Here is a 25978-nt window from a genome sequence, read left to right on the forward strand (position 1 = left end):
TATCAGACAAATAAATAAATAGTTGTGGCTTTTCGCACGTAGCAAAACATTAGTTGATTAGTACCAAATGATCTCGTGAGCCCACAAATTAGTCCCCGACAGAAAATTGGTGGACGAGCTCTCGTTATGGGCCCCAAAGTCCGCCCATTCGTCTGTTTATTCAATCTGGCGACGAAAATGGTTGTCATTTTTCTCACTCGTATGCTTTCTTTAGCACTATTTATTTATCTATTCGTCATATATATCAACCAACTATGTGTTACAGTTTTACTGCCAAAAATGAAATGATAATGGCACATCCTAGTTAGAGTGCATACAAATATCTTATTGAGCTAGTACTTCATCGTTTTATCTGAACACTAGTATTAAAGATCTAATATTCTGTAGGCGGTTATTTACAAGGTTTCATTTTACCGCAAGCCAAATTTTTATTCAAGAAATCAATGATGACAGACATTTCTTAAGAACCGATCCAAACAATCTTGAATAAAGTATGTTTTGAATTGACAGATAGTCGGCCCTTTTGGTCTTTATGTTGATATATCAATTATAGCAGCGTAAATATACAAGACGCACAGAGGCGACCTCTGGCATGTCCATAAATTTACACAAGGGTGCCATTTTGTGTAGATTTTGAAGCTTTTGCAGTCGGGACGTTGAGCTACATACAGTCTGCCGAAAATTCAAGCTGCAGAATTGTCTCTTAGAACTGTAGTAGACTCATGCACCGGCTCGTTGGATGGATAGAAGTGGGCGAACGATAGCGAATTTGGTTACTTAGCGTTTGATCGCAACGAATATTTGATTAGAGGGCCAAATCACTATCTATTTAAGCCCTGACTAGTTAACGCCTCGCTTATGTATTCGCAAAATCTGCAAGGTAACATTGAATTGCTTTACTCATTTCTCCATGTGATGCTGTGTAATAATATATTCATTCATGCTCTACCATAAGCTGTAAGTTTGTGAGTCGCGCCTATAAGCGATGACTGTGTGTGTTTGTGGGTGGGGTATTCCACTGCCAGGTGTTGAACGACACTTCGGGCTATAAAAGTATGTTGGTTTAAGAGAATTAGGGCACAGCAAGTAACCTCACGCCGTTCCGTTGTGTCTGTAATATTTCGACAAGGGAAATGTGGTGAAGGGTATATATGTATACCCTTCTGATGATGAACTATATATATATATATATAGTTCATCATGGCGTGTTAGCATTGCTGCAACGACCATATCCATTGCCGGAACTTCTCCTGTATTGCCAGTATAATAATGGCAACGGTCTTTCAACAGTGAACATCGACCAGTTGCAAGAGCTTTTTAGCAGAGATCTCTGTCGTCTATATCTTCACATGATCATACTTCAATTCATGATGTCTGTCATAGAACAATGGATATTAAGACAATCTTAGACAATACACAGTTCGCTATAGACCTGACGTGTTAAGCAGTAATTATCTACGGCACATATTTCTCCCTCTCTTCCTCCATATATATATATATATATATTTCACATGAATGCTACTCCTCATATGGTGCTTGTCCTTGTACCGAAATTGGTCCTTCGACATAGTTGGCCGAGGGCCGTTGAGCATATATTCATATCATTGTTCTACCAGCCACGAGATAGATAATTTCTTTGTTGTAAAGAAATACCATTCTTTTCTGCTTGTCTTTCGACCGATAGAATAGTCATGATGTGACACGGATTTATCGGCATGTGCTGTTAACCTTCAGCTTCAACTGCTTATTCGAGTTAAGACATCGAGGAGCAAGTCATGCGCGGAGAGCCCATTTGTGTCAGAACCCTATCAAGCCACTGAAGTGGCCCATTCAGATGAAGTTCGATCCAGCAAGGTGTTGAGGTCACCGTTTGACGCCTGAAGAACTCATATGAAGGTACAATCAGAAAGTTTACTTTATACCATCTGCGTTAAATACGGTCTTATCGCTAGCGAAGTAGCGAAGGATTTGAAACCCAAAAAATTAAATACAGTATAAGAAAAATGGTGTGATAAAAGCTGTTTTAAAATAACATGTGTAATGTACCTGTATTCGGCGCCCCATCCTTTAACAAACGACATCCGAATAGTACACATTCGCGTAAGTTGATAAACTGCTTCAAATCCCTGGGATACGCTTTGCGTGAGAAGGGCAGCAAATTCTTGGTTATTGAAGATTTTCAGATTGCACCCAGGGGGTATCTTACATACCGTCGCAGGATGCCAACCATAGCGTTGATTGCAATTGGGACTCTGAACGAAGATTGAACTCTCCGAAAGACATTCAGCGAACACCTGTTTCAATAAGCATAAATAAACTAAATAATCCAATTGGACCGACAGCTTGGGCTGATAAATATGCAGAGAGTAAAACCTCTTCGCATATTTATTAGCCCAAGCTGTTGGCGCGTAAACAAAGCTTGCGTCACGCACGTAGTATACTATGTCTCTACGACATGGTTTGAAGCAGAGACCTTTAGTTCTTTTAGCTAGATATAAACAACTAATTAATCACTCCATCCATATTAAAACACATACCTCTCCTCCGATATAATAAAGACGAACTCCACGCGTGATGTGCTTTCGCGTCTGTTCCACAACCGGATTGCGGTTTACATTGGACAGCAGGCCAAGGCAAAAGCGGTCACAACTTGAGGGGTCCGTGAAACTGGAACACATTAAACGATGCTCAACTATTTTACGCAAAGCGCATAATAATTCATAAGCTAAATATAATTAATTTCTATGCGCTATAGTAAATAACTGTTTTAACCGGGATTCTTTCATATTTTTCGTTTCGCCACAAAAGTATCATTTTCGAGGATCTTTCATTTTGAATTATATTAGTCTACCATAAAGAAAGGAATAGAGCGAAAAGAAAAAGCGAAGAGCTTACCCATCAACGGTTAACGATGGCTGCGACGCATGAAAACTGTCTCCAACACGAGTATTTAGCTCGTAGTACGAGATACTACACCAGAACTGCGGTTCGGTGTAAGTGACAGGATGAAGTTCGCCTACGTCGGTGGCAACTTCAGGGACGCTGTTAAGATTTGCTGGGGGTGGTGAAGGCGTCGCCAGCTGTGGGGTTCCCTGTAAAACGTAAGTTGCACAATAAAATCGATAGAGTAAACATCAAACCAACTTGCATAATACAAATTTCGTAACTTGTTAGTTCGAGTAATGGCCAAACCGGTTCGTTTTCAAGTCTCGTTCTCTACTATTTTGTACTGTCAACGGAAATGATGGTTCCATCATTTTTCAGCATTATCTACCTTGTTCTAAAACTATGTGAGAATACTGCTGACAAAAAATATTTATCCATCAAACAGTCCGAATCAAATATTCGAAGGTAGATCGATCCTAAAAATTAATTTTTCAAGTTCCTCCTCAAAACTCGCTTTGGTACAAACGCTCCTTTTCAATTAACCATCAACATACACAGCACAATAAATGAAGTGGTAATTAGAATTATCGAGCAAGATGTTCTTTGTAGTATATTGAATTTCTCTCTAAGGCTACACGAGTCTAGCTTGACTCGTATACAAGAGAAAAACGCCTTTTCGGTTCAAAAAAAAAGAAGAAAGAATATGCTTGTGCTGTATTGATAAACAATACCGTATAATCTTATAAGTCATACCATTGCGTCCATGTTATCCATGCCGTGCGGCGACTGCTGATCCATAAGCGAAGACTGTTGGGTGACGTGCGTATGCTGTCCCCCCTGCTGAAGGTTGTTGTTGTTGTTATTGTTATTGCTGTGAATAGCCATATTTGAGCCGCTGCCGGCTCGGAACTCGGGACTTGTCGGTGGGGAGCCCGGAGACGACAGATCCTGGTTTTGCAAAGGAAACATCATAGTGACTTTGTGAGGTCAACCTACACTTTCCTTCCATAATAAATAACACGAGAAACTTGAAATATTAAATTGAGACAACTGGTTCCTGCTCTCAAAACTTACGCAGCGATAAACAAATTAAAGGCATTTCCTCAAAAATTGCGCCCCAGTTCTTTCGTTTCTTAAAGAGCCAACATTTTTTAGAACTTCATATTGGACCGAAAAAAAACTATTGCAAAACCTATCAGTTTATTAGATACATATTTAAATGTTATAATAAAAGCCGTTCCAATAGTACGACTATACCTACTTCGCTCATATAGCCGGGTGGCGGAGTGTCAGGTGGAAATTCTGCATTCTCAGGCACCGAGTTGTCGAATTCGGGCAGTTCATAAAGACCTGGTGGAACATCGCTCGCTACGTATGACCAGAGCAACCCGAAAATAGCAATTAAAAATTATATTCGAAACCAAACGCTTTCTTAGGATGGTGTTTGAATGAAAAAATAAAGCATACGAAACGCGTAACAAAGTAAGACAGCCTTGTTAGGGAACAATAGCCGCGTTGTAAAATAAAACCCAAAAATTTTCAACATTTTTTTGTTATTACTGGAAAGACAAACAATGTAAGAATGTGCTAATTTCTTACGATTATATCTTGGTACAAGTACAGTAGGCAGTGGTGGCGCTTGAACCCGATCGTAGTGCCAAGGATTCACGCATACCACATCCTCTGGACCCCTATGAACCGTGCGAGCACTGTGACACTGGGGCATTGGACGTAGTTCATTTGCATTTTGTAAGTCTTGCCATCGCCACAAACGACAATAGACCACGTGTGGGACACCCTTGCGATGAGAAGTTGACTGTGCGCGCGTTCCATCCATAGAACTGCGATGATAGACAAAACGCATAATATATATATTCATGTTGACTTGTTCTGTAACTTACTAGGTAGGCTACTTTTATTAATGAATTCATACCTCGAACTGTAAAGCGAACTACTCATTTGTCGATGACCACTTGTGTAATAAAAGTTGGATATCAACATTCTTGTTATAGTAACAAAATGCAGCAAACGTCAAATGAATAAACTGAAGAAAGTACGCCAGTAAATTATAGATAATTTACTTCTCACTTCATCATCACACGGGACTCTAGTAAAAGTCTAGTTGAAAACACTGTCCTTAGGAAAGAGTGTTAGTGAGACATATGAGTGCAAAGAAGAACGACAAGATTGAAAAGACTTCATTACTCTTCCGTCTTTGGAGGCAAACAGCTCTCACTAAATGCTCTACAGGCCAGACAAAACTGGCTTCAAATATAGAGTTTATATGAGCAGGACTAAGACCTAACTGGGCCTGGACCTCCTTCCCAGTCTCATATCTACTCCCGGTGGTAATCTCTTCAATTTAATCGGTTTATTTTTATCTCGCTGTATGACTCCTTAATATGTAACGCAGCAACAATCGTTCTGTCCGCCGACGCAGTGTTGAAAACAAATGAAAAATATCGATTCACATTTGTGATTGACTCAGTGTTTACACTCGAGCTGGCGCCTTGAGTTCAATGCATCAAACGCAACTTCACGCATAACATCCAAGGCAGAGAACGTTGAGAACGATGGAGTCAATCTGATTAATTATTAATCTCTTTGTTGGTACAGAAGTATACACACTAAATACTATCTGCATTATTTGTTCAACAGACCATACATTTATTACACTTGCATAGAATTTCATTGCTATCATTAAAAATTTATAATTAAAAAAAATTAAAGTTTCATACTGTCTTCAATCCACAGTTATTATTATTGAATGAAAATTAGAAAAGACTCAGTAGGCTAAATCCTTACATTTAGCTGATTTGGTTACTTACAAGTATGTAATCATATTCAGTAAAAGTTGCCTGAACATAATAAATATGTATATATATATATATAAAGATTTTTAAGACATTCAATTTACGTGAAGTGGTTATTCGTGTGATCTTTTACGCTTCTGCAAGTTTTTTTTTGCAAGATTTTCGTATTCGACTCTAATTCTACAAGGCATGATGATGCTTAGATAAACAATAAGTAATTCGTTTGTTCAATTAGTACTCAATGATGAAACAGTTAGTAATCATCATCTTCGTTATTGGTTAGCGACGTCGTGTATATAAAAATTTTAGTAAGACATTAAGTAAGTTTATTTCTAACTGATGGTAGTTAATGTCTTTTACGAAAGTTGTTAATTAGCGTTAATAATAGTAAAAGCATTTCAATAAATTATATGATGTGGGTGGTGCGCCAAAGTACTTCATTGGAGTTGCCTTAGATATAACAAACCATGTAAGGACAAAGGTTATTCGAACAGAATTACTGACATCATTTAATTTAAATAAATAAATTTAAAAAATAACTGTAAACAATACGACAGGAGCTTCTGACACTGGTTTCACTCAAGCTGCGGCAAACCAGTCTACTTCGTCGGTGCAATTGTTTATATTAAGAATATGGTTCAAACGTCTAGGGATGCTCTTGAATGTACCAGCCGGTTCGATAGAAGAAACATTGGGTGTGATGACGGCGCAGATTTACTTCCTAAATTTTAGCTTTTCGATTATTAACGTCTAGGTGCATCGTAATACCGTGGGATGGTGACGCACGATGTATTGGGATCTTGTTTAACGATAGCTTTTTCAAGATCTTCGAGTGCTGTGCCCTGTTTCGCTATCTTCTTGACCAATGCGCGCACAGCTTTCTCTCCCCAGCGCTCATCAGATTCACCACCCTGCCGATATTGCAGCAGTTTTTTTACCTGTATTGATGAAAATGACAAATAGCAAACAAAGCAGATATTCATGTGCTTCATATATCCATAGAATCAAGGGTCTCTTAAAAGAGTTTACATTATGTAAGTAATTTATCGATTGCACTAATCAATGCCATCTAAGAAGCAATGACAAGAATGATTCGGAAACCGTTACAGGCCATAGACTCTTCAAGTCATACCAAGACAAAATTGACCTGATATTCTTCCATTCTGATCTTTGCAACAACTGTCATCGAACAGCTTACTATTTCGGTATACACATATCGGACTTGACTTAAAATGCAATACTGTCTTGATTTACTTTTTTGGTTGCTTGACGAAGAGGTCCTTCTTTGCAAGAAAATAAAACAACAATGAGCACAGTTGCGCGAAGCCCTTTATGAAAAGCAAATGTCTAATGAAAGTGACAAACAAACATGGATGCGGAATCTAGAGCAATGAATCGCTGGGAAGAGATCATTCAAAGAGTTAAAACAGCGGAACTGTTAATTGGGTTTGTTGATCTCCTTATACAAAAAAAAGTACAGCACACAAAACATTGATATTAAATTTGATTACTTACTTCCAGCTGAATTTATAATTGATAATTATTTTATCAATTAACTAAAAAGTAGAGAATAAAGCAAAAGACTTTGTCGATTACTTACGGATTTTCCAACCCGAAACAAACATATATTGCCTATGCCAAGTCCCCCGCCCATTGTCTCACACGTTATAACACTTAACACAATATAAAATAGTATTTATATCTAAACGATGAGTGTGATATATCTATTATTGAACCAATCAACCAACACAAAGAACCTAGCCATGAATTTCAATGAAAAAATGCTGGAAGTCAACATAATATTTTAGAAAGGCTATTATATGTTTCGATTGAAATTATTTTTTAGCATAAATTATTATCTTTTGTCATTTCAGTAGGCACATTCGGCCTCTCAACTGGCGTAGCCCATAATATCTCTATGTACACACGCCATAAGCGGCATTCGAACGTTAACAAATGCATTGCGAGACGTTGTTTAATTAGACTTCCTTTAGAAAAATCCGCTATTGAAATATTTGTTGCTCAAAGGTTGTGAGAGTTTAAAATAGTCAAACGATAAAATATATATTTTATGTCCCGCTGCTCGCTTATACTTCTCATTCATTACCTTCTAAAATACAATAAAAAAAACTCTGGTTTCGGCACTGGAGAGGAATTTTGTCGTAGTAGCGACTTCTCCTTCCTTGCTATAGTAGTCAGTTTTATTCTGAGGGCTGCCAATCTTCGACGTTTTGAATGGTAACAAACCTTTAAGAGTGAAACTGATAACCAATGTCATAAACCTCATTGGTCACAAAAGTGCGACTCACCATGGGGTGCTGAAATGCGTTTGCCAGTATTGAAGCCATCTTGGTCTACTCGGGTGAATTGTCAGACTTTACCGTGTAAACACTCCACTTCCTGGTTTTCACTCTGCTCACCTGAAACTAAAAGAGCACGAATACATTATTCCAACATTAATTATTGCCAATACACAAATTATTCAAGGTTTGGTACCTTTGTACAATCTGTAAGGTATAATCTGTAACATTAAAATTAAGCAGTCGATTGTATATCAAATTATTAAAGCTTAGGGTCGTCCAGGCTTGTTGTTAACTAGAGCTCACCTATAGAATATATACTATATTACATCGGTACCCACGGCGATATTTTAACGACCGGTAGCCTACGCTACGTACAATAAAAAAAACGGTAACACATATTTATGTACGCATGCCAATAGATCGGTGTCAGTAGCTTTTATCTTCAAAGTCGCCCAAAAGTTTCCTTTAGTGTCTGCGTCTTTCTTCCTAACTGTGGTGTCATAATGAAACTTTCATGATGAGTTACTTTCAGCGTCAATCGATTAATTGTCTAACCGTAGATTGTCCTGTTCTGTATCATTGTCTCTCATGTCTTGTATATATGTACATATACGTAGGTATTTCTCTATTTGCCATTGTGTTCAACAAGAACAATCTTCGTTCTGTAATAATACTAATAATCTATCTTTGTTGTTATTATTAATAAGCGTCTATTATGTGCCTACTAACATACTCTGGACGATAGCTTTTTTGGGAGCTGATCGAAAATGAACTAGACACTAAACTTTTTAATGCCGAATTCGCTCACGATGTGTTACAACACCAGGGGCATTGCGCCTGCATCAGTTATCCAGTGATGTTAATATGAGCAATGACGCGCTTTGTTTTGCACCAGTGTTTCTAGTTGCTGCGCTCCCAGCCACGACACGTTGTGGTCGGCCGGTGCACTAGCACGTACTTGTCTTCAGGCAGCAGCAGTATCGTAGGCAACAGTAACTCAAGCGACAGTGGTCACAGCAGTAGAACTTCCAATCTGCTGTCGTTGTTACCGCCGCCTACTTATGGTCGTCGTGGTCGTGAATGATGTCTCTGCTTGTCTGTATCCTGTCCATTTCCTCTCCCCAACCGCTGCCTGCCCTCCAGGGCAAACGTGTTGTATTCTATGGGGAGAATACGGCAGTGGCGGTCACGGTTGCGCCCTCGATTCCCTCTGCTTATATCAGTACCAACAGGGACCGGAACTAATGGCCAATATTTTGATGATGTTCACGGCGGCCATAGCGGCAATGCCTGTCGCCGACGTCACTTTGCCGTCCGTCAATGTCTTTTCGTCGCTCTAGCTGCTGACTATTGGCCAGTATGTCGTTATAATTAGCTCTCTCTAATATGGGCGCCGATGTTGTTGTTGATGAGGTTACATTGCGGTTGTTATTTGATAAAAAACCCCTCTTCTTTCGCGGGGAGCGATGTTATTATTAATCAAGTCCACCACGTAACTGGCTGGCCGCGATTCTGTCCTTTAAATCGGTACACTTCTATTTACCTGTATAAGAACTTTAGAGTACCTAGCTCCTCCACGATATGGCTGGGATTCTCTTGCTCCCGCCGATGACTGGATCCTTCTCTCCAGCAAGCGACACCGGTCGCAGTGGGATATACGCGCCGTCGTAGACTCTTACCTTTCTTCTACCGCTGTTGTTAGCGCCGTCTTCGCCGGTAAACGTCAGCACAGTCACTGCTGACTCGATCGCTCGGTCAGTACCAGACGGAGCGACTAAGGCCCTCAGCGTTCGCGTGACGACCGTGGATAACAGGGTAACCAGGCAGACTTGTAACAGTACTAATCGAGGTGGCTCTCACAGTTGTCGTTGTTATTGCCGTTGTGAAATGATGTGATGACCACGCGCACACGCAGGAGTCCATAGCCGCGCGGTAAATACCAGATGGCACGGGACAAAAACACTGAGCAATATTACAGGCAAGGAGTTTCGACGTACACTCGCGTCTCTTATTATGAACCGAGATCACCAACGGTACTCAAACAAACGAGTTCTCGGCTCGGGAAAACACCCGAACCTACTTTCCCGTATGAAAAGTGTATCTCAGCGGGGGTACCAGCAGTAACAATAATAATAATGGTCGTCTGTAAATGACGAGAGCTCACGGCGAACCCAATAGACGATGCTACACAACTCTGCAGATAGCCTGTAGCTTTCCAGTGACCATTGCACCGACTAACAATATAACCAGGAAGATAACAAAAATACTCACTACAAAGAGACGGGTCCAACCCTTTGCGAAATCAACACGATCGGCATTCCCGATCGGAGCACACGATACTTTCACAACAATTACTCCCGAAACAACAACAAAAACATACATATGTATACGTCTTATGGCATCGCTGCTCTGTTGTAACAACAGCAGGAGCAATAACGCAGTGAGAATAATAACAACAACAGCACAGTATCACTAGTGCCGTCAGCTATAAACAGTGCTCACTGCGGCAAAGATGCCGGGCCGGGCCGCACCGAGCTAAACTGGCAGACAGCGATGGACTCCGACCCAGACGGCGACATTCTCACTCAGGCCGGGTGCTTACCCTCACTCTTTAGTCGCTCAGATAGGTTTGCCAAAATTTGTTGTTGTGTCTTATGCCGAAACATCCGGCTGCCAGTAGTAGATGTTTTGAAGAAGGTCATAGCGATGATCTTTGCATCACTTTTCGTCTGCTACGAGTGCGAGCTCCGCTCGCTCAACGAATGTAGTGTTGGCTGTTTAAGCAAATGCGATGGACTTGCGCATCCATAACAAGCAGTTGATGATCGTGACGTGTGTTGTCAATTCACTTTATGGCATTACGGCCAGCGGAAAGACCTGGCAAGAAGTGGCGGGAACTAGTGGTCATAAACGTAGAACAAGGGGGCGAGAAGATACACCATCAGAGCAGTAACTAGGTGGAAAATCGATATTCATTCAACGTAGATTCTCGATACCAACATAATGATAATGTTTAAGTACGTGAACTTGAAAAAAATGTTTGCAAGCAAAATAATACTCGTAGTAGTAGTAGTATAGTAATAGATTCGTGTTTAACGCATTATATATACTCTATATATATATATAATATATATATAAAAAAATATATATATTATATATATATATATATATATTTCAAGTATATAATAATATAAGAAGAATAAATATATACATATAATAGATGCATTGTATACCATAAAATTAAAACGTTGTTGCGGTAGACCTTAATTTCCATAGCCAAACTCAAATTTACCCCTTTTTGCTAGCTACAGCAGATAAGGCACTACATTCTATCCCGTTATTGTATTTTAACGAATACTCTGTGGCCCAGAAGAACACATTTTAAATATATTATGAATGAAGGATCTAATGATATTTATGGTGCTCAGTCGTAACTCCAGAACTCTCTATTTGATTAACTCAAATCATTCGAAAAATAATGCTAAATCTCAGCCGAGTATCTTCGACTAAATTTCATAATTACAAGTAAAGCTTCTAAAATAATAAATGAAACTGTGGTGGATAAAAATATCATCTACTCTAACTATAATTCGAGCTTACTTTTAAAGGCAGTTATCTTTTGTGTAGTGTCTCTTGATTTTTCTTAAGTAGACATTGTGGTCTATATTCGAACCCGAGCATAGACATACGGGTCATTTCATGCTGGGAGTCAGCCCTTTGTCTGATGGAATGCCTGACGGCGGTACCGGACGTAAAAACTCGAGGAGGGTTTCCTTGATTTGCTGGTAATAATATCTCATATACATTGATCTACTAAACCATCTAGCCAAACCAAAAGGGAGTATTAGAAATAGAGGTGTTCTAACTGGGCCTTTATACAAAACTGTTAAACCATAGTTAGCCACTGTCAAACCAAGTAAGTTAGGAGATGTTTGTCGGACAGTGCCAACTGCAGCCTTCTCTTCTCCTCTAACGAGTGCTGTAGGCGATCGCGCAACTTCATTTCTGTCTCGTTTAGCGCCGCCTTCTCTAAAATTCTATTCACTCTTGTGGCTGTTTTGCCGAATTTGCACCTGGCAACGAATATAAGAGATCGCTTCTCACTCTATTGCTCGCACATACGACTTGTTCATTGCTAGGTAATGATAATGCAATGCGCCCAAGAAATGATGTCCACAGAAATCAAGTGAGGTGAACAAATAGGTATTAATAATTAATGTAAATATCGTAAAAAAATTTTAATATTTTTATATATCCTATATGATTTCCAACTTTGACAAGGTATTAGCTGTGGAAACGTTTTTATAAAATTTGAATAATTATATTCACTAATACATCTTCTTTAAGTTGGATCGGAATCAAATTTATCGGCGACGTATTAGCCCTGAGCCTGGCGGTCCTCTGTGTTGCTCATTATGTAGTTTGAAGAACGCAGTGGACACAATGTGTATTTTAGATGGTCATTTCTGAAAAGCTGAGCGAGACATGTCGACAAACGAAGCTCAATCGGATCAGGATCAAAGTGCTAAAAAAGAGGATGAAAAAAAAAGCCTGACAGCGGCTGAAGATGTAAAGGATCCTTCGACAGTGACAAAAGAAACTGCGAAGGAATCTGAAACGACTAGTTCAGGTATAAAAGCTGCTACAGCCTTGCATTTGATAGGCTAGAGTCCAGTTATTTAAATTAGTTAGTTAAATTTTGTGAACTTTGTTACAAAGATTTATTCTTAACCGTTCTATTATTGTGTGTTTTTCGTTATGACATTGTACTACTACTGACTAGGTTCAATTACGTTTTTGTACGTAGCATTCAGACGAAATCAATAATAGTACTAACACGAACCCAATAAGGCATTTCTTGAAATGAGATGCACGAGATGTAAGTGTGTATCTATACTTTATTTGCTTGCTTGCAAACTTCGGTCGTCAGCGATGTTTTGAGGTTTCAAAAGTTTTGAACTTACATTGTGCTAATAGAGGCTACATGCAAATACATAATCATGATATAATGATAATGTATACGTATGTAATATGTGGACAACAAAGGTTGACAACAAATTATTCAGCCAATGATACTTAACACATCTATGCAATGCATTGCATGACCGCTAGCAAAATGAATAATAGGCATGCTTCAACGAATACATCATTTACAGTAGGCCCCGTGATAGCCGAGTGGGCAACGTACTTGCATGCTAGTCATATGCTGATAACACGTCACGGTTTAGGTTCGAATCCGGGCATAGACACGGTTACTCTCGTGGTGGAGCAATAACATACATGAAACTCCAAACAGAAGCTTGCAGTAGTAGACATATAAACATGGTTCCTAAGAAATTTGAAAGCGCTAGTTTTTATCTATGCGCTTTGAATCACTACAGCATAATTGCTGCCTATTTCATCACAGCTCATCGACGCTCGATGCCTATTGCAAAATGGGCAACAGGTCCAAGGTTGTATCCAATCATGTAAGAGCAGATCGAACGTATTTGTACGATTTTAAAATGCAGTTTTTATTCCGAAGAGTAATAGTAGACCGTATTAGGTGTTATACTTTTCACTTCCTTGATTCCGAAACGAATTCCGTGTATTCGTTAATTGTCTTAACTATAAGCGATCTTGAATAGTGTCGTTCCGGCAGGTACGATAAGAACGGAGGTACGGTGTATAAGTTCTTGCCAAAGTTAGCAACCTTGTTGGAAGTTTATTATATTGTACAAACATATATGGATCTTTTGTTGTTGTTGTAGGGGACATTCGTAGATTTCAAAGTTTCCGGGACAGATTGCGGTGGTGGTGAAGTTCTGACAGTAACATATATTGAAATTAATGCAACTCTTCAGTTTGGAAATGAAAGCAAAAGATACAACGATGTTGTGAGAATATGCTTTAAGTCTGCATTATTCGTGATTTAGTTGAGCGACCAGAACATTCACATATGACTGCGGCAGTCCAGAAAGCGTTCAAGAGATGATGTGAACCTTCGGACAGAGGTTGATGAGCTAAACTTATTATTCTTTGCAATTTTTTGGGACATTTAGGTATAAAATCGAGGGCTGGCTCGTACTAGAAGCCAAACTGGGTGGGTATCTTCAGCGGACCTACGCAGTGGCATGGCAACCATACAAGACCCTAGAAATTATCAGTATATATTATAATATAATTAATCCTAATACCTAATCATTTCTAATTTTCCACAAATTCTTGCTGATAATTCTTGCCGACGCTGGGGCTTACTAGCATAACAGATGCGCATTAGCTACCCAGATCACGCCGGCCCAAAAGGTGTTCAGCCCATCACTACTTCTATTGGGCTCCGTCAACGAAGCTTAGTATAGTTCCTATGTAAGCCACTCCTAATGATGTCACTATTATTTTTTGTTGCAGACAGGACATTCTGATCTAATGGTAATTGACAGTTCGTTTTCTCCAAATAATTGACGTTTCTTCATACTTGTGTACAGTAATCTTTGTTTGTCTGTCTTATCTGGCCTTTTTTTTTTGAAAATCCCTCGCATGTTATTGTCATTATAGTACTTTTCATGTTTTTCATCCGGTGCTCAAGCCGGTAAACATTGCTTGGGACGATTGGCTCCGAACATGCAACAGTGTCTAGGCAGGGATTCAGATCTAGACCACTACGTGCCCGTTGTCCGCAAGTTTAGCACACAATCAAGTTACTCACTGTGCTATCACGTGGACTCATTGTAGTACACACTGATCATTAGCGTTTGTACGAATATGTAGTGTTTATGCTATGACTAAACGGAACAAGTTCACGGACGAACAGAACTTGCGAATATATTTTTTGCTTGTTTTTCGATGCTTCTATAATCGTCAGAATCCTATGGTCTTTTCAACAGAGGCTTATTGGGCGCGAGCAAAATGGGCAAAGGTACCGCAACCTATAGAAAATCACGCAAAACAGTGTTCCCGACGAGTAAAGGAAATACGGGACTTTTCGAATAGTCTGCCTGCCATGGCGGGGGTAGTATGGATCGAAGTTAAGGTGTGCCGTCACAATTCTGTAAATCTATCATTTTTTTAATGGTGAAAAATAATTGTATTATTTTGAATCGCAGGTGTCCTAATACAAAGCACTATCTCAGAAGGGTTATATTATTCTACTTCCCCGAATTATTTATACATTGCGAATACATTTGGCGTCTGTGTTTGAACATAAACATGTTCGAAGGCTGTCTTTTTTATTTCAGGGTGAAATCGACTGCTTGGAGAAGCGTCTATATCAGCTCGGCACGACCCTGAAGTCACTGCAAAGCGCAATCGGCGATCTCAGGCTGAAGATGGCAGACGAACGAGCACTTTTTGAAACACTTTCAGGCTTCGAATCTCTTCCGCCTCGGGGAAAGGAGATTGTTGCTAGTTCCTACTTCAACCTTGTGGTGATGACATGTTCCTTTTTGATATAAGAGGAGGGCAGGATCCAAGAGATACATAAATGGGGTTGGCAGTGAAGATGTAGATTGATAATTGAAGTAGAGGCAATATATCTACAGCTTTTAATTGGAATAAATGTGGGGAGAGAACTACTTCGAAAATTATTCGTGGTCGAAAAAATACGCAGATTGCGAATTCTACTGTTGTAAAATCACGACATAGCAGAAGCGACTTAATACGATCTCGTTAGTGTTCAGTGTGTGTGTTACAACTGTCGTATTTCATGTGGCGAACGTTTGTGACATAATCGCTCCAAGTAAGCATTGAGGGCTCTATATAATTAGGGCCCATTGGCCGATGCTTTGTGTGAGAGGACATAGTCTATAGTGTAGAAAACTATTATATGTTCTGGCAGTTTGCAGAGAGATTTAACGTATGACGTAAATACTAGAATCACGCAGACACCTTTTAATACACCTGAATTCCGTTTTTGCGACAAATGTCACCACCAGTTTTCCCAGAAATGCGCCGATAGAGCTAAGAAATCAACTACCGAAACACGTAGGCGTGTTCTATCTGGGCCAGCTTATTTAAAGCTGAAATCAACAAACGGCTGGTTTAGGGCTGTTTTTATGACACCACACTCGCTTGCCCGTTTGCTATTCATAGGTTAACTTTCATGTCAATTAAATTTGCGTACTGCACTTGAACACGAGTTTAGAAACACAAATGGTGCGGAGCAGGCTATGAATTCCCAAGTGCGACATACGAAAGCCTCGAAGCGGGATCGTTCTGTGCGTCGTGTCATAAGTAGCTACAAAGACTAATGAGAAACCACTCGTGCTGGAAGATCGCCAAATGACCCTCAGGGCGCTTGTGGAAGGTCTAGAAATCTTTTAGGAATTAAAAAAAACTCATGGGTTCTCTAATACAATAATGGATTCGTTCCCACATAGTTACTAATGTCGCATTTTGCTGCTGGATGCTTGTTATCTCTCTCGCTCCCCTTATTCTGAAACAGAAGGGTTGAGAAAATACGAGTAAATAAGAAAAAAGCAAAATAACAAAGCCTGTGAGTATGAACACTGTTTTAAAGATTCATTAATATCTGCGTAGAATATGATACGGATTACACCTACGGATACAGCATGGATGATCGGTTTATCTGCATTACGAAGATTTCTTGATGTTTAACCTCTAGTTGCTGAGACCCAATCAAAGGAGCAGATTATGATATTGACAACGTGTCATTGGTGTCTGCCGTATACAGATTCGGGTATTTCATCTATTCAAAGGGTTTCTAGGTTGGCTTAAGGGCATGAGTGCGATGGACACTGGACTGTGTCAAAACAGACGAAAGCTTTTGGAAAATAACAGGGAAACTGTTAACGAACTTTTCCGGTTGCTTTTTAAGGCACAGCCAATTTAAGACCAATGGCAAGTGAATGCTTGCGTTCTGGAATGATGTATCTTGGCGAAATCTATAGCACGACGTTGTTATGTCAGCACTACATCAAATTTGAAATATTTAATGAATGTTGAGCAGATATAGCAGTTTGTATGTGTGGCCACTCGTGGTGGTGATAACCATGCGTAAGTGAAGCCTACTTTGTAGTTGATAAGGATACGCAGTGTTGGTTCACAACGTGTTCAGAATATGGCTACCCAAAAAGGCCAAGATTGTAGTATTTTATAGTAGTATACAATCACAAGAACCATGTTACAACAAGGGCAAATACCCCTTTGCCTCTAACATCACCTGTACTAAGTCTGGACCAAAACTGACTTAAAGTAGCGAACGGATCAGTGGTGTCAAAATTGGTGGCCTTCTCAACATTTACTAAATCGCAACATAATAGGCGATAAATTAAACTTCGGAAACGAAATTACATAAATTGACCGTTATATTTTACGTGATAGTGTTAGGAGTACCGCCTGTCGTAATAGTTGCACAACGAATAAACGTTGCAGAAGCGTTAGGCTCATCTTAGCGTTTGTGTGGCGATCAGTGAATAAGCCAAACCTAGTTTTTCTTCGTTATCACCTGATTTCGGTCTTAGACTAGTGAATTGGATCGTCGCGAAAACTTTTTGCTTACTCTTATAATATTGATAACTGTTCACTGTTAGCCTCCTTGGCTCAATACTGGGAATAATACCCAATTCCGTGGGATGTAACTTTCATAGAAAATCTGACGTGTCAATCGAATAAGATTTTGTCGGTCTGTAAGTTACGGGGCAAGTTCCCAGTGCGAGAATGTTTTATATTCATTACAATTACCGAAATCGGAGAAATATATTGAGGTGCATCAAAGGTACAGGATTTAGCGTAACTCGATTTTATCGAGTCACTATCGTTACTTCAGAGACCATTTTAGAAACTTCCTAGAAACGAAAATCCGCCAATTCTTTCGCCCACCAATGCTCTAACCAGAAAGATCGCTTTGCGTATTGCTCACAATTATAATTTATGTTAACAGGCAACAGACCTGAGGAGAAGGATGCAAAACCTTGCAGCTCGAGTCAAGCAGATATTAAGCATGCGAGCACCTGAGGGGAAAACAGATCCGACGTCGCAAGCTATGTTGCTTCGTAGGGTTATAGTCAAGAATCAGGAGATTTTATCTGCTACGGCCGCCAGAATGTATAACATTCATGAACAGGTTTGTTTCATGAGTAAACTATGAAGATTATGAAGACTTGATTTTTTTTTTCAATATTTTTGGTGCTCTGGTACCTGTGAGGCTTATCTAGTTAGGCATTAAAATAATCGTAGTAAGCAAAAACAAAAGTACTTCGAGAGTGAATAAAGGAATGTAGCATGTCCATTTTGCATCTTGTTCTTCAGTTTGTATAAACATCATCCAAACCTGTCAACAGCCTAAAAAAGTGGAATTTAGAATTTTATGTATTTCCGCTTTTTTTTTACATGCAGTGCATCGACACCCGTAAATACATGTGAAAGAAGGAACGTCAATGTAATTGCAGAAGAATTTATAGATAAAAATGTGAATATCCTACATAGAGTCGGTGCTCAATCAAGTAGACTAATAAACTAATTCGGTTAGCTTAAACGGCCGATTGCGCAGAATTTAAACGAGATGTTTACGAGCCTACGACTGCCGCATTATTATACTTCTACACTGGTAGCCTATAGATCTATAATAGGTCGACATTGATAGCAAGCCTGCTTTTGTCGTTGCGTAAACTCAGTGATAGGAATCGAACGAACTGGACACGAAGTGGAAGGGCCGTTTTTTTATTATTTGTCAAGTCCAAAACATTAGTTCGTCTCGCATAACGTAATCACTCCAGAGCAGACTGAAAGAGCGTGGATTTATTATTATGATGTGGAAAATTACGGTTCTCCACTGACTGAAAAACGCTACCTTTATGGTATTAAATTTGTTAAAAAACCATGAGTTAGGTGCTGCAATGAAACGAGCAAGCGCGTTTTCATTGGGCAAATAAAAAAAATATAGGTCGTTAAGAACTGGGAAAAGTGTCAGACGAATTCCATTTTTAAATTCTCATCAGCTCTCTGTATTGGCGAACGATTTTTTGACAACTAACCCATTTATACTACCAATCAAATATCTATCAAAAGTTATATAATTCATGATTTCTGATCAAGGCGTTGGGATGATACATTTTGCACATAAGATGCTAGACCAGCAGGAGGTTATCGAGAGCAATATTCTGTCTCAAACCAAAAAATGATTCTCTGATGGTGACTATGTTCTCATGCACGATGGGACGCGTGTCACATATTTTCTAGAGTACTACTAGACTACTCGCTACCAATAACATTGGGCTGCTGCTCACAGAGAAAGCAAGATCATCAAATCATACAAAAGATCGGGAAAAGCAAGACATAACAAACATCCATATTTTCCGGATGAAATCGTGTGTGGTAACGGGTAACATTCACTGCATTAGCGGCATGTCCTAAAGTGTAGCGACAGGATATCGTTACAAGAGGTAGTACTATAACGTACTGATAGTCGCAACATGTGTTTGATCTTGTACTGTACCTTTGTAAATAAAAGAACACCGCTTTCATAGATCAATGACCGCTTAAAAATATTTCGCTTTAAAGCTGCGCGTAATTTCAAGTTGAAACAATTTGATCGACTCTAGATCTTTTTCTGTGAATTAGTTGTATTATATATATTGATATATTACCAGTTGCTCTTTCAAGGGAACGGAAAGCCCTGCAGTCACACAGATTCAGATCGGAAAAAAATAAGCGGGTTGAAGTCAGCCTTGAATAGTTTTGTTCAATCCAGGGAGTAACTGGGGCGTGGCAACGGTCTTGCGTTGTCATCAAATAAACAGACTGCGTGCGAACGGTCCATGAGTCTTTTGAGACAACAGCCGAGCATCTAATAGCAGTAGAGATGGCTGTTGCAAGTACTACCGTTTCTTTACGTCTGAACCTACTCAACAATGCCACCAATGTCGCAACAATGCTCAACAATGTCGCAAGGTTGTTTCCTTGCCTAATGTCGTCGCCAGCATTCCGTATATCTCCGCACGGCTGCAGCCTTCGAGAAGCAAAAATGTAACCAATGAACGTTGATCTTCGAAATTAAAATAAGGATCCTTTTCTTATTTTTCCCTTTTTACTTATTTCTCCCGAAGTAAACTCACCGGTTTTCACGCAGAACGAGTATTTACGATCCAAATCATTTGTTAGTGTCGCGTAGTTAAAGATCTTTAACTACTGCTGTAACTAACTCCGCTACTGATATATAGGGTTGAAAATACTAATAACAAAATATATCTTGTTATCGAGCAAACGCTTTGGGACAATAGTCTGCTCTTAGTGAAACTTAGCCTGAATAGCGCTGCCCGTTCTGACTGGATTGATACGGATCGATATTTTCCTGTATTGAAACGGCTCGGTTCCTATGTAGCAGTTTCGCAGGCCGCTTTTTGACTGTAGATTTTAATTTTAATTTACGATTATTATGCGGAGTTTTTCTTTCCAAGTATCAAATTTTTGCATCACGTTTTCGAGTGGCTTGAACCTAAACCTTAGAAAACTTATAATGAAGAAGCCATTTGATCGGCCGAAGCTTGAAAGGTAAATGAGCAGCAGGTGTCGCTGTCTGTCTCGGCGCTGTTGTGAATGGCATAGCAGTGCCCAAAACATCTACTTTGTGGTGGCTTATATTTTGTGAAGAATGCACATGTGGTAACACCACGTAGGGGTTTAGAAGTTTAGAACAGATGGTTTAAGCTCTGTTGTACCGGGTAAATCAATATAGTCGATAAGCTGAGCAGCTTACCAACAACGTATCAGCACAAACCGCTACCATAGGAATGTCGCTTGTGAAAGCAGCACGTGTAAAGAAAACAATGTCTGGGCGCTCAGATGATGAGTAAGCGTCAAAAGAATATCGCTGATGCTCAAGTCTTATGAGAAAACATTAACGTTGCTTGCAAGGTGTACTAATCCTGCCTTATCCGTGAGGTAACCAGCACTTAGATTGCGAACTACGGTATCCACAGTGATCAAAAGGAGTCCATAGGTGTGATCTTCGAAGGGTTTTTGGTGACAAAATATTGCTTCCCCAAAATATCATGCTACTGTACTTTTACCCGTATCTAAAAATACTACTCGAGGTCTCCTAGAAGAGCCAACATACAAGGAGGTTGACGGGCTGTGGGAACTTTGATGATCATTGAAATATTGCTTTCTGCCCTGATACGCTGGCAGCAGTTCACTGTGAAATGAAGTGTCATTTCAGAGAATTTACTGAAGAGCATATGGCTCTCTAAGATAGTGATTTTCAACGATTCGGATCTTCAACTATTTAGGAACTAATCAGGTAACTAGCCCTGTTTGTAGTCCAACTGTCTCTAGTTATAGTACGATTTTTGTGTTGTAACAGAGCGGCCGCTGATTTTTTTTTAGTTTTAGAGTTTTAGAGCGTAGACATTATTACAATGCGTGATTCCCGTCGAGAATTAAGTGTTCAGTTATCTTGCTTCTATTTGTAAAACAAATTGTTTTTCTTATACATGTTTATACGTGTTAATATGTATAAACCATAGAGGTCTATACTAGGCCGTACCACAAGGCGTTGCTGTGAATAACAGCCACACACAATGAGGAGTCAGGGAGTTACTATCTGCTCGGTTATACTGCGCTCTCAGATCGAGTGCCCTAAAATGCCACGGAATGATTTAGCGCCTCGTTTTGACAGTACTTTATTGTAATATGTTCGATTCAGTGTCAAAAACAATGGCACCCAAAGATTGTACAGGTTAAGCTCTACCTCAACTAGAGTCAATTACCCCCCCCCCCCCCACTTTTTCTAGACCTTCTAATACCTCCTAGCCCCTAATTTTCACAGGCAGCCGTAAAAATTAGGAAGTTACGAGGCTGAGAGCGCTGAGACCAAACACTATTGTCACCTGGGAGGCCTTAAACGGTATATACAATCGATTGCGATCTTTTTTCATAGCCTTCTCGGTGTGGCATCTCAAACAGTTAGGAAAAGCCAGTCTATCGAGAGCACGGAGATAGTTTCTGATGCTGCGGAGTAAGCAGAATCTGTTGGAATGATGCAAGTGGAACATCTTACAGTGTAATTAGCCGCATCTGACAGCGAGCCTGTCCTTTCCTATAAATGTTTTTCCGATGGCAACGTTCAGAGAGACAACGGTTAGGTCCTTCTTGCATTGCTGCTCAGTGTTAGCCACATCGAAGGCCTACTAGCTTCTTCACTTAATGCCGTCGGTTGAGAACTTGTATCGCGCCGGCCTGGCTAAAGTCGTCGACATTCCCGAATGCACGCCTGTACTGATCCTGCTGAGTCTATTCGACGCCCACTTGTTTCAGTTGTAGAGAAAATGTTATTTTTTCAAACTTATGGTTCTCACATTGAGGTTCAAAAAAACTGTTTCGGAAAAATTCACTGATATAAGAGAAAGGCAGCTGAGAAGTTGGACGGACAAGCTTAGGGCTGCCATAGTGAAGACAAAATCTTATGAATCAAGTCCGAATTCATAGAAGCACACTCAATGCGATTGGGAAGGACTCGTCGAGTCTATTACACCTCATCTATACGGTTGTATAAACGAAGCACACAGACAACTTTCGGTTATTTGTCTAGCAATGTATTCGTTCGTTCTGACGAGTGACCTGCAGATGTTGCAGAAATTGCTCGAACTAGCATTTGTTTTTCCACTGAAGATCTGGGACAGCTCTCCATGCGAGATATGATAACGGTACACTGGGCAGGAACTATCCCGTGATGTTTCGGGTTGTCTCCGTGATTCGAATTTCAGCGTGAGTGAGATATAACTCCTGTTCAATCCGAAATACATCTTTAAATAAGAAAGAATAAAAGTTTACAAGTAAAGTTTTTCCTTTCAGGAAACGGCACAGACTACGAGTGAGCCAGTCAGATCAGCTTTCCGAACCAGATTGTGTAGGCTAGAAGGTTCAACATTTTGGGCTTCTAGAACAACTTCATAATGGAAACGATGGCGTGTCTTTTCAGCATGTCCTTGCTCGAAAGTCGCGTCTAATCAGGCATCATTATGAATCGTTGATAGTGTTTCGGAATTGCCATTGAGTTTACGGTTCCGAACCTCCTTCTCCCAATTTATCCCTGACCCATAAGAATGGGGAACATCTTCTTCCAGCCAAAAGACCTATTCTGGCTGCGTTCGAGTAACCGTTGGCGTCCAACAGACGTCTTAAAAACTGCACACATGTAGACGATCTGTTGCTGCGTTGGAAGCAGGGCTTGATTCAATGCTCTTTTCCCTCCAGTAGAAGCATTTTTAGACTGTAAAATTACGCGCATCCTTGTTTATCTTCATTAGGGTAATCGTTTGCCTAGTAGCGCGATGAGCAAACTAGCAGATCGCACGAACTATACTATTTCAGAATCACTGTTAGTTGTTTTAGGCACATTTACAAGGATCCTATTGCGAGCGTTTTTATATATGCTTAAGTTTGTGTAGAGGATGAACATGGACCTTATCTTGTCATACAGAGAAGGCTTTTCCGAGAAATGTCACGCTGGTCTACACTTAGCTGATTTGCACGTCGTAATACTGTGATAACAGGCAGTAGTAGCCCTTTGACAGATTAAGCTTAGCTATAAAAATACCCCGCTTTTTGGGTGAGAACAGATTTCCTATCCGTTGGCATCGAAACGAAGTGCCCATCTTTTGCAAGCAACATAGATGGATATCGGGCCCCTAGAGGCTGAAAGCTTGATAACGACGGAAATACAGACGGGAGCAACTCGAAAGTTCGACGCTTGTGAAAAACGTTCTTTTTTTCTGCACGGGAAAGGGGTGCGACCTCATTCATATATTTCGTACAATTGATATTATCTAAGAAAAGAAGTCTGAAAAGTATACACTTAACATGAGGTTTCAGAATTCAGGCTTACTTCGGTTACATGCTGTGAGTAATAAGAATTTAACTTCTATCTCGGAAAATTAAGCTGTAATGCGTTTTTTTTTCTTTTCAGAATTTAAATTCTGAGGCGTGTTAACAATAATATAAAAATTCATAGAAATAGTTCTAGGAAATTATGCAATCAAAAGTAAAATTGAAATAAAAAATACTCGATCCATTAATCTACCAAAATGTTCCGGCGTTGTTACGGCGGGCACCAGGATGTTGACAAATGCAATGTTCAGCAGCGAAAATGCTATCTATTTTCTAATTTATGCATTGAATAGCTCTGTCTATGAAAACCTGTTTCTAACTGGTTTTAGGTGTTAGAGCTCGAGCACCATATGGTGGATAATCAGCACGGGCCGCGGAACAACGCTTGGGCCTATTCCACTTTCACCAGCTTATTGCAAAGTGGCACTTCCGGTAATACACACTTCGTTTATGACTCGTCCAGTAAATCTAATGCTGGACCACCCCCACTTGAACCTATTACTGGTCTACGACTGTATTCTGCCAGCGGCGATCGTCGACTGCCTCTTCTAGGACCAAGGAAAGAGACGTCCTACCGAATTGACAATGAGAGTTTAGCGTATGTTGGGATTCCAGATCCATCAGGACCACATATCATAAAAGTGGATACATCAAAACAGCGACCAATCATCCCAAATTACGATCTTCGCTCTCCGCTCGAACCGTCTGAAAAAGCACATGCAAAGTCAAACAAAAGCGAGCAGTAATTCCGTGACGGAATAGAGTATTAATAGGACATCTGGAGATTCCGTATTTTGAGGAATTTTGTATTTGTGGCATGACAATCGTAGGGCACCAGTTTTTGCAGTGGGCAATGGCGGTACGTTGCGCGGCGTCATGAGTAAAATCTGACAGATCCCGAAAAAAATGTTATATCTGTATTCAACGGAAAGACAACGACATTGTCTACAATATACTGCCATTTGTCTATTGACGTATGATTACTGTCATTTGCTTTCTAATAAACGTGTATCAAATGGCTTCTAGCGTAATTTGACATTAGTACAAGAGTAACTTGCTTTGTTGAAATAAGCTTGTGAATGCTTGTCAACAAATCTGCTCATATTTAAATCGGGTTGCCGTTGGAAGGTAACTAACCATTGTTGCTTTTGGTCATCCACAAGCAATTTATTATGCAAAAAAATCGTAGAAAATTAAATCGTTCAGCCAAGCATGATGTTGTCGATTATTCGGTCGCTTTCTGAGAAGAAACGTTATCCTTTAAACCGTAGGTTAGGTATGCTAGGTAATTAGGCTAACGTAGTAAGGACAGGAAGAAAAAAGCTTCGTGCGAAGAAACACGATGTCTTTCAGGTATTTAATATTTCATTATAATAATAATAAAACTAATTTACTTGGCGTACTCAATTGCTGTAACGATCTTCCATAAATCTATGTACATGCGTCTGCTAAATTAGATATCTTAGTAGTTTGCAGTATATAAGACACAAATTAAGGAGTGTTTAATAAAGATCAGCTAAAACATTTGCGGACGTTGTGGCGTACGTGAGAATAACGGCAAACCACTGTAGTATCTCAAGTTAGTATACGTCTAATTTTGAAAGTTGAACTCTGATACTGTTGCTGAAAATATTAACTAGCCTAATAAGTTCTGATAACTAGAAAAAGCTCTTTCTCGAACTAAAATAGTTTAAATTCAGATACCGGTCAAAGAGTAGGAAACTGATGTTTCTCTGCGAAGATTCTAGTAGCGTATGGCGATATGAATTCAGATTCGAGCATGGCCTGCGTTCTTTAGTGTTGAAAGCCAGTGGTAGATAAGTTTCATGTTCATATTTAGGCTACGGGAAGCTGATGACTCTTAGCATCCGTAAACTAACCCCTTCTAATTTTGCTCGTATATTAGCCATCCACTCGGAACTTTGTTTTCAAAAACGATCTAGAATCTGGTCAAATAAAGCGATTGAAGGCGTCAAAGGCAGACGTTGATAGAAGTCCTTCAGACGCAGTTAGGTCATGCGAACGTCCTGCACGGTTCTTCAAGCCCCTTAATCTGTCTCAGACCACTGAAACAACAAGAATTTATCATTGCAGTTGTCCTGCCAGTGAAGGTGGAGGTATTACTGACACGGGTCAGTAAATGTCGTCCATGGT

At 39.8% G+C, this 25978-nt stretch overlaps 2 protein-coding genes across 10 annotated transcripts; one reads left to right on the forward strand and one right to left on the reverse strand.

Moving 5' to 3' along the window:
• Nucleotides 1–379: 379 nt before the first annotated feature.
• Smox (Smad on X protein) lies at nucleotides 380–10506 on the reverse strand. Of its 5 annotated transcripts, XM_086983441.1 has the most exons (11): nucleotides 10274–10506; nucleotides 9682–9964; nucleotides 8009–8125; nucleotides 6468–6637; nucleotides 4486–4727; nucleotides 4148–4254; nucleotides 3640–3834; nucleotides 2896–3092; nucleotides 2538–2667; nucleotides 2047–2294; nucleotides 380–1877 (listed from the first exon to the last, which is right to left on the reverse strand). In XM_086983441.1, exons 3-11 carry the CDS (start codon nucleotides 8045–8047, stop codon nucleotides 1754–1756), a joined length of 1452 nt encoding a protein of 483 aa, XP_086839567.1. In that variant the 5' UTR covers nucleotides 8048–8125; nucleotides 9682–9964; nucleotides 10274–10506; the 3' UTR covers nucleotides 380–1753. The 5 variants fall into 5 exon arrangements, with proteins under 5 accessions (XP_086839567.1, XP_022652777.1, XP_022652782.1 ...); XM_022797042.2 differs by lacking the exon at nucleotides 9682–9964; XM_022797047.2 differs by lacking the exons at nucleotides 9682–9964; nucleotides 10274–10506 and adding an exon at nucleotides 8961–9627.
• Nucleotides 10507–10597: 91 nt separating this feature from the next.
• Nucleotides 10598–24844, forward strand: LOC111246819 (uncharacterized). 5 transcript variants are annotated; one of them, XM_086983442.1, is made up of 6 exons: nucleotides 10598–11019; nucleotides 12350–12632; nucleotides 14866–15011; nucleotides 15217–15405; nucleotides 17880–18062; nucleotides 24154–24844. In XM_086983442.1, exons 2-6 carry the CDS (start codon nucleotides 12488–12490, stop codon nucleotides 24568–24570), a joined length of 1080 nt encoding a protein of 359 aa, XP_086839568.1. In that variant the 5' UTR covers nucleotides 10598–11019; nucleotides 12350–12487; the 3' UTR covers nucleotides 24571–24844. The 5 variants fall into 5 exon arrangements, with proteins under 5 accessions (XP_086839568.1, XP_022652783.1, XP_086839569.1 ...); XM_022797048.2 differs by having other exon boundaries at nucleotides 12459–12632; XM_086983443.1 differs by having other exon boundaries at nucleotides 10598–10959; nucleotides 12459–12632.
• Nucleotides 24845–25978: the final 1134 nt, after the last annotated feature.

Source organism: Varroa destructor, unplaced genomic scaffold (assembly GCF_002443255.2).
Source record: "Varroa destructor unplaced genomic scaffold, Vdes_3.0 BEIS01000003.1, whole genome shotgun sequence".
Lineage (NCBI taxonomy): Eukaryota > Metazoa > Arthropoda > Arachnida > Mesostigmata > Varroidae > Varroa > Varroa destructor.

What these genes read in the sequence shown, in the direction of transcription:
- Smox (XM_022797042.2), bottom strand. Translation starts at nt 8,047, where the DNA reads ATGGCTTCAATACTGGCAAACGCATTTCAGCACCCCATG. An exon ending in TCGTGCGTCACCATCCCACG is followed by an intron (nt 4,728 to 6,467) that starts GTATTACGATGC and finishes CTATCATCGCAG; the next exon opens with TTCTATGGATGGAACGCGCG. An exon ending in TTTATTATATCGGAGGAGAG is followed by an intron (nt 2,295 to 2,537) that starts GTATGTGTTTTA and finishes TTATTGAAACAG; the next exon opens with GTGTTCGCTGAATGTCTTTC.
- LOC111246819 (XM_086983442.1), top strand. Translation starts at nt 12,488, where the DNA reads ATGTCGACAAACGAAGCTCAATCGGATCAGGATCAAAGTGCTAAAAAA. An exon ending in ATCTGAAACGACTAGTTCAG is followed by an intron (nt 12,633 to 14,865) that starts GTATAAAAGCTG and finishes TCTTTTCAACAG; the next exon opens with AGGCTTATTGGGCGCGAGCA. An exon ending in TAGTATGGATCGAAGTTAAG is followed by an intron (nt 15,012 to 15,216) that starts GTGTGCCGTCAC and finishes TTTTTATTTCAG; the next exon opens with GGTGAAATCGACTGCTTGGA.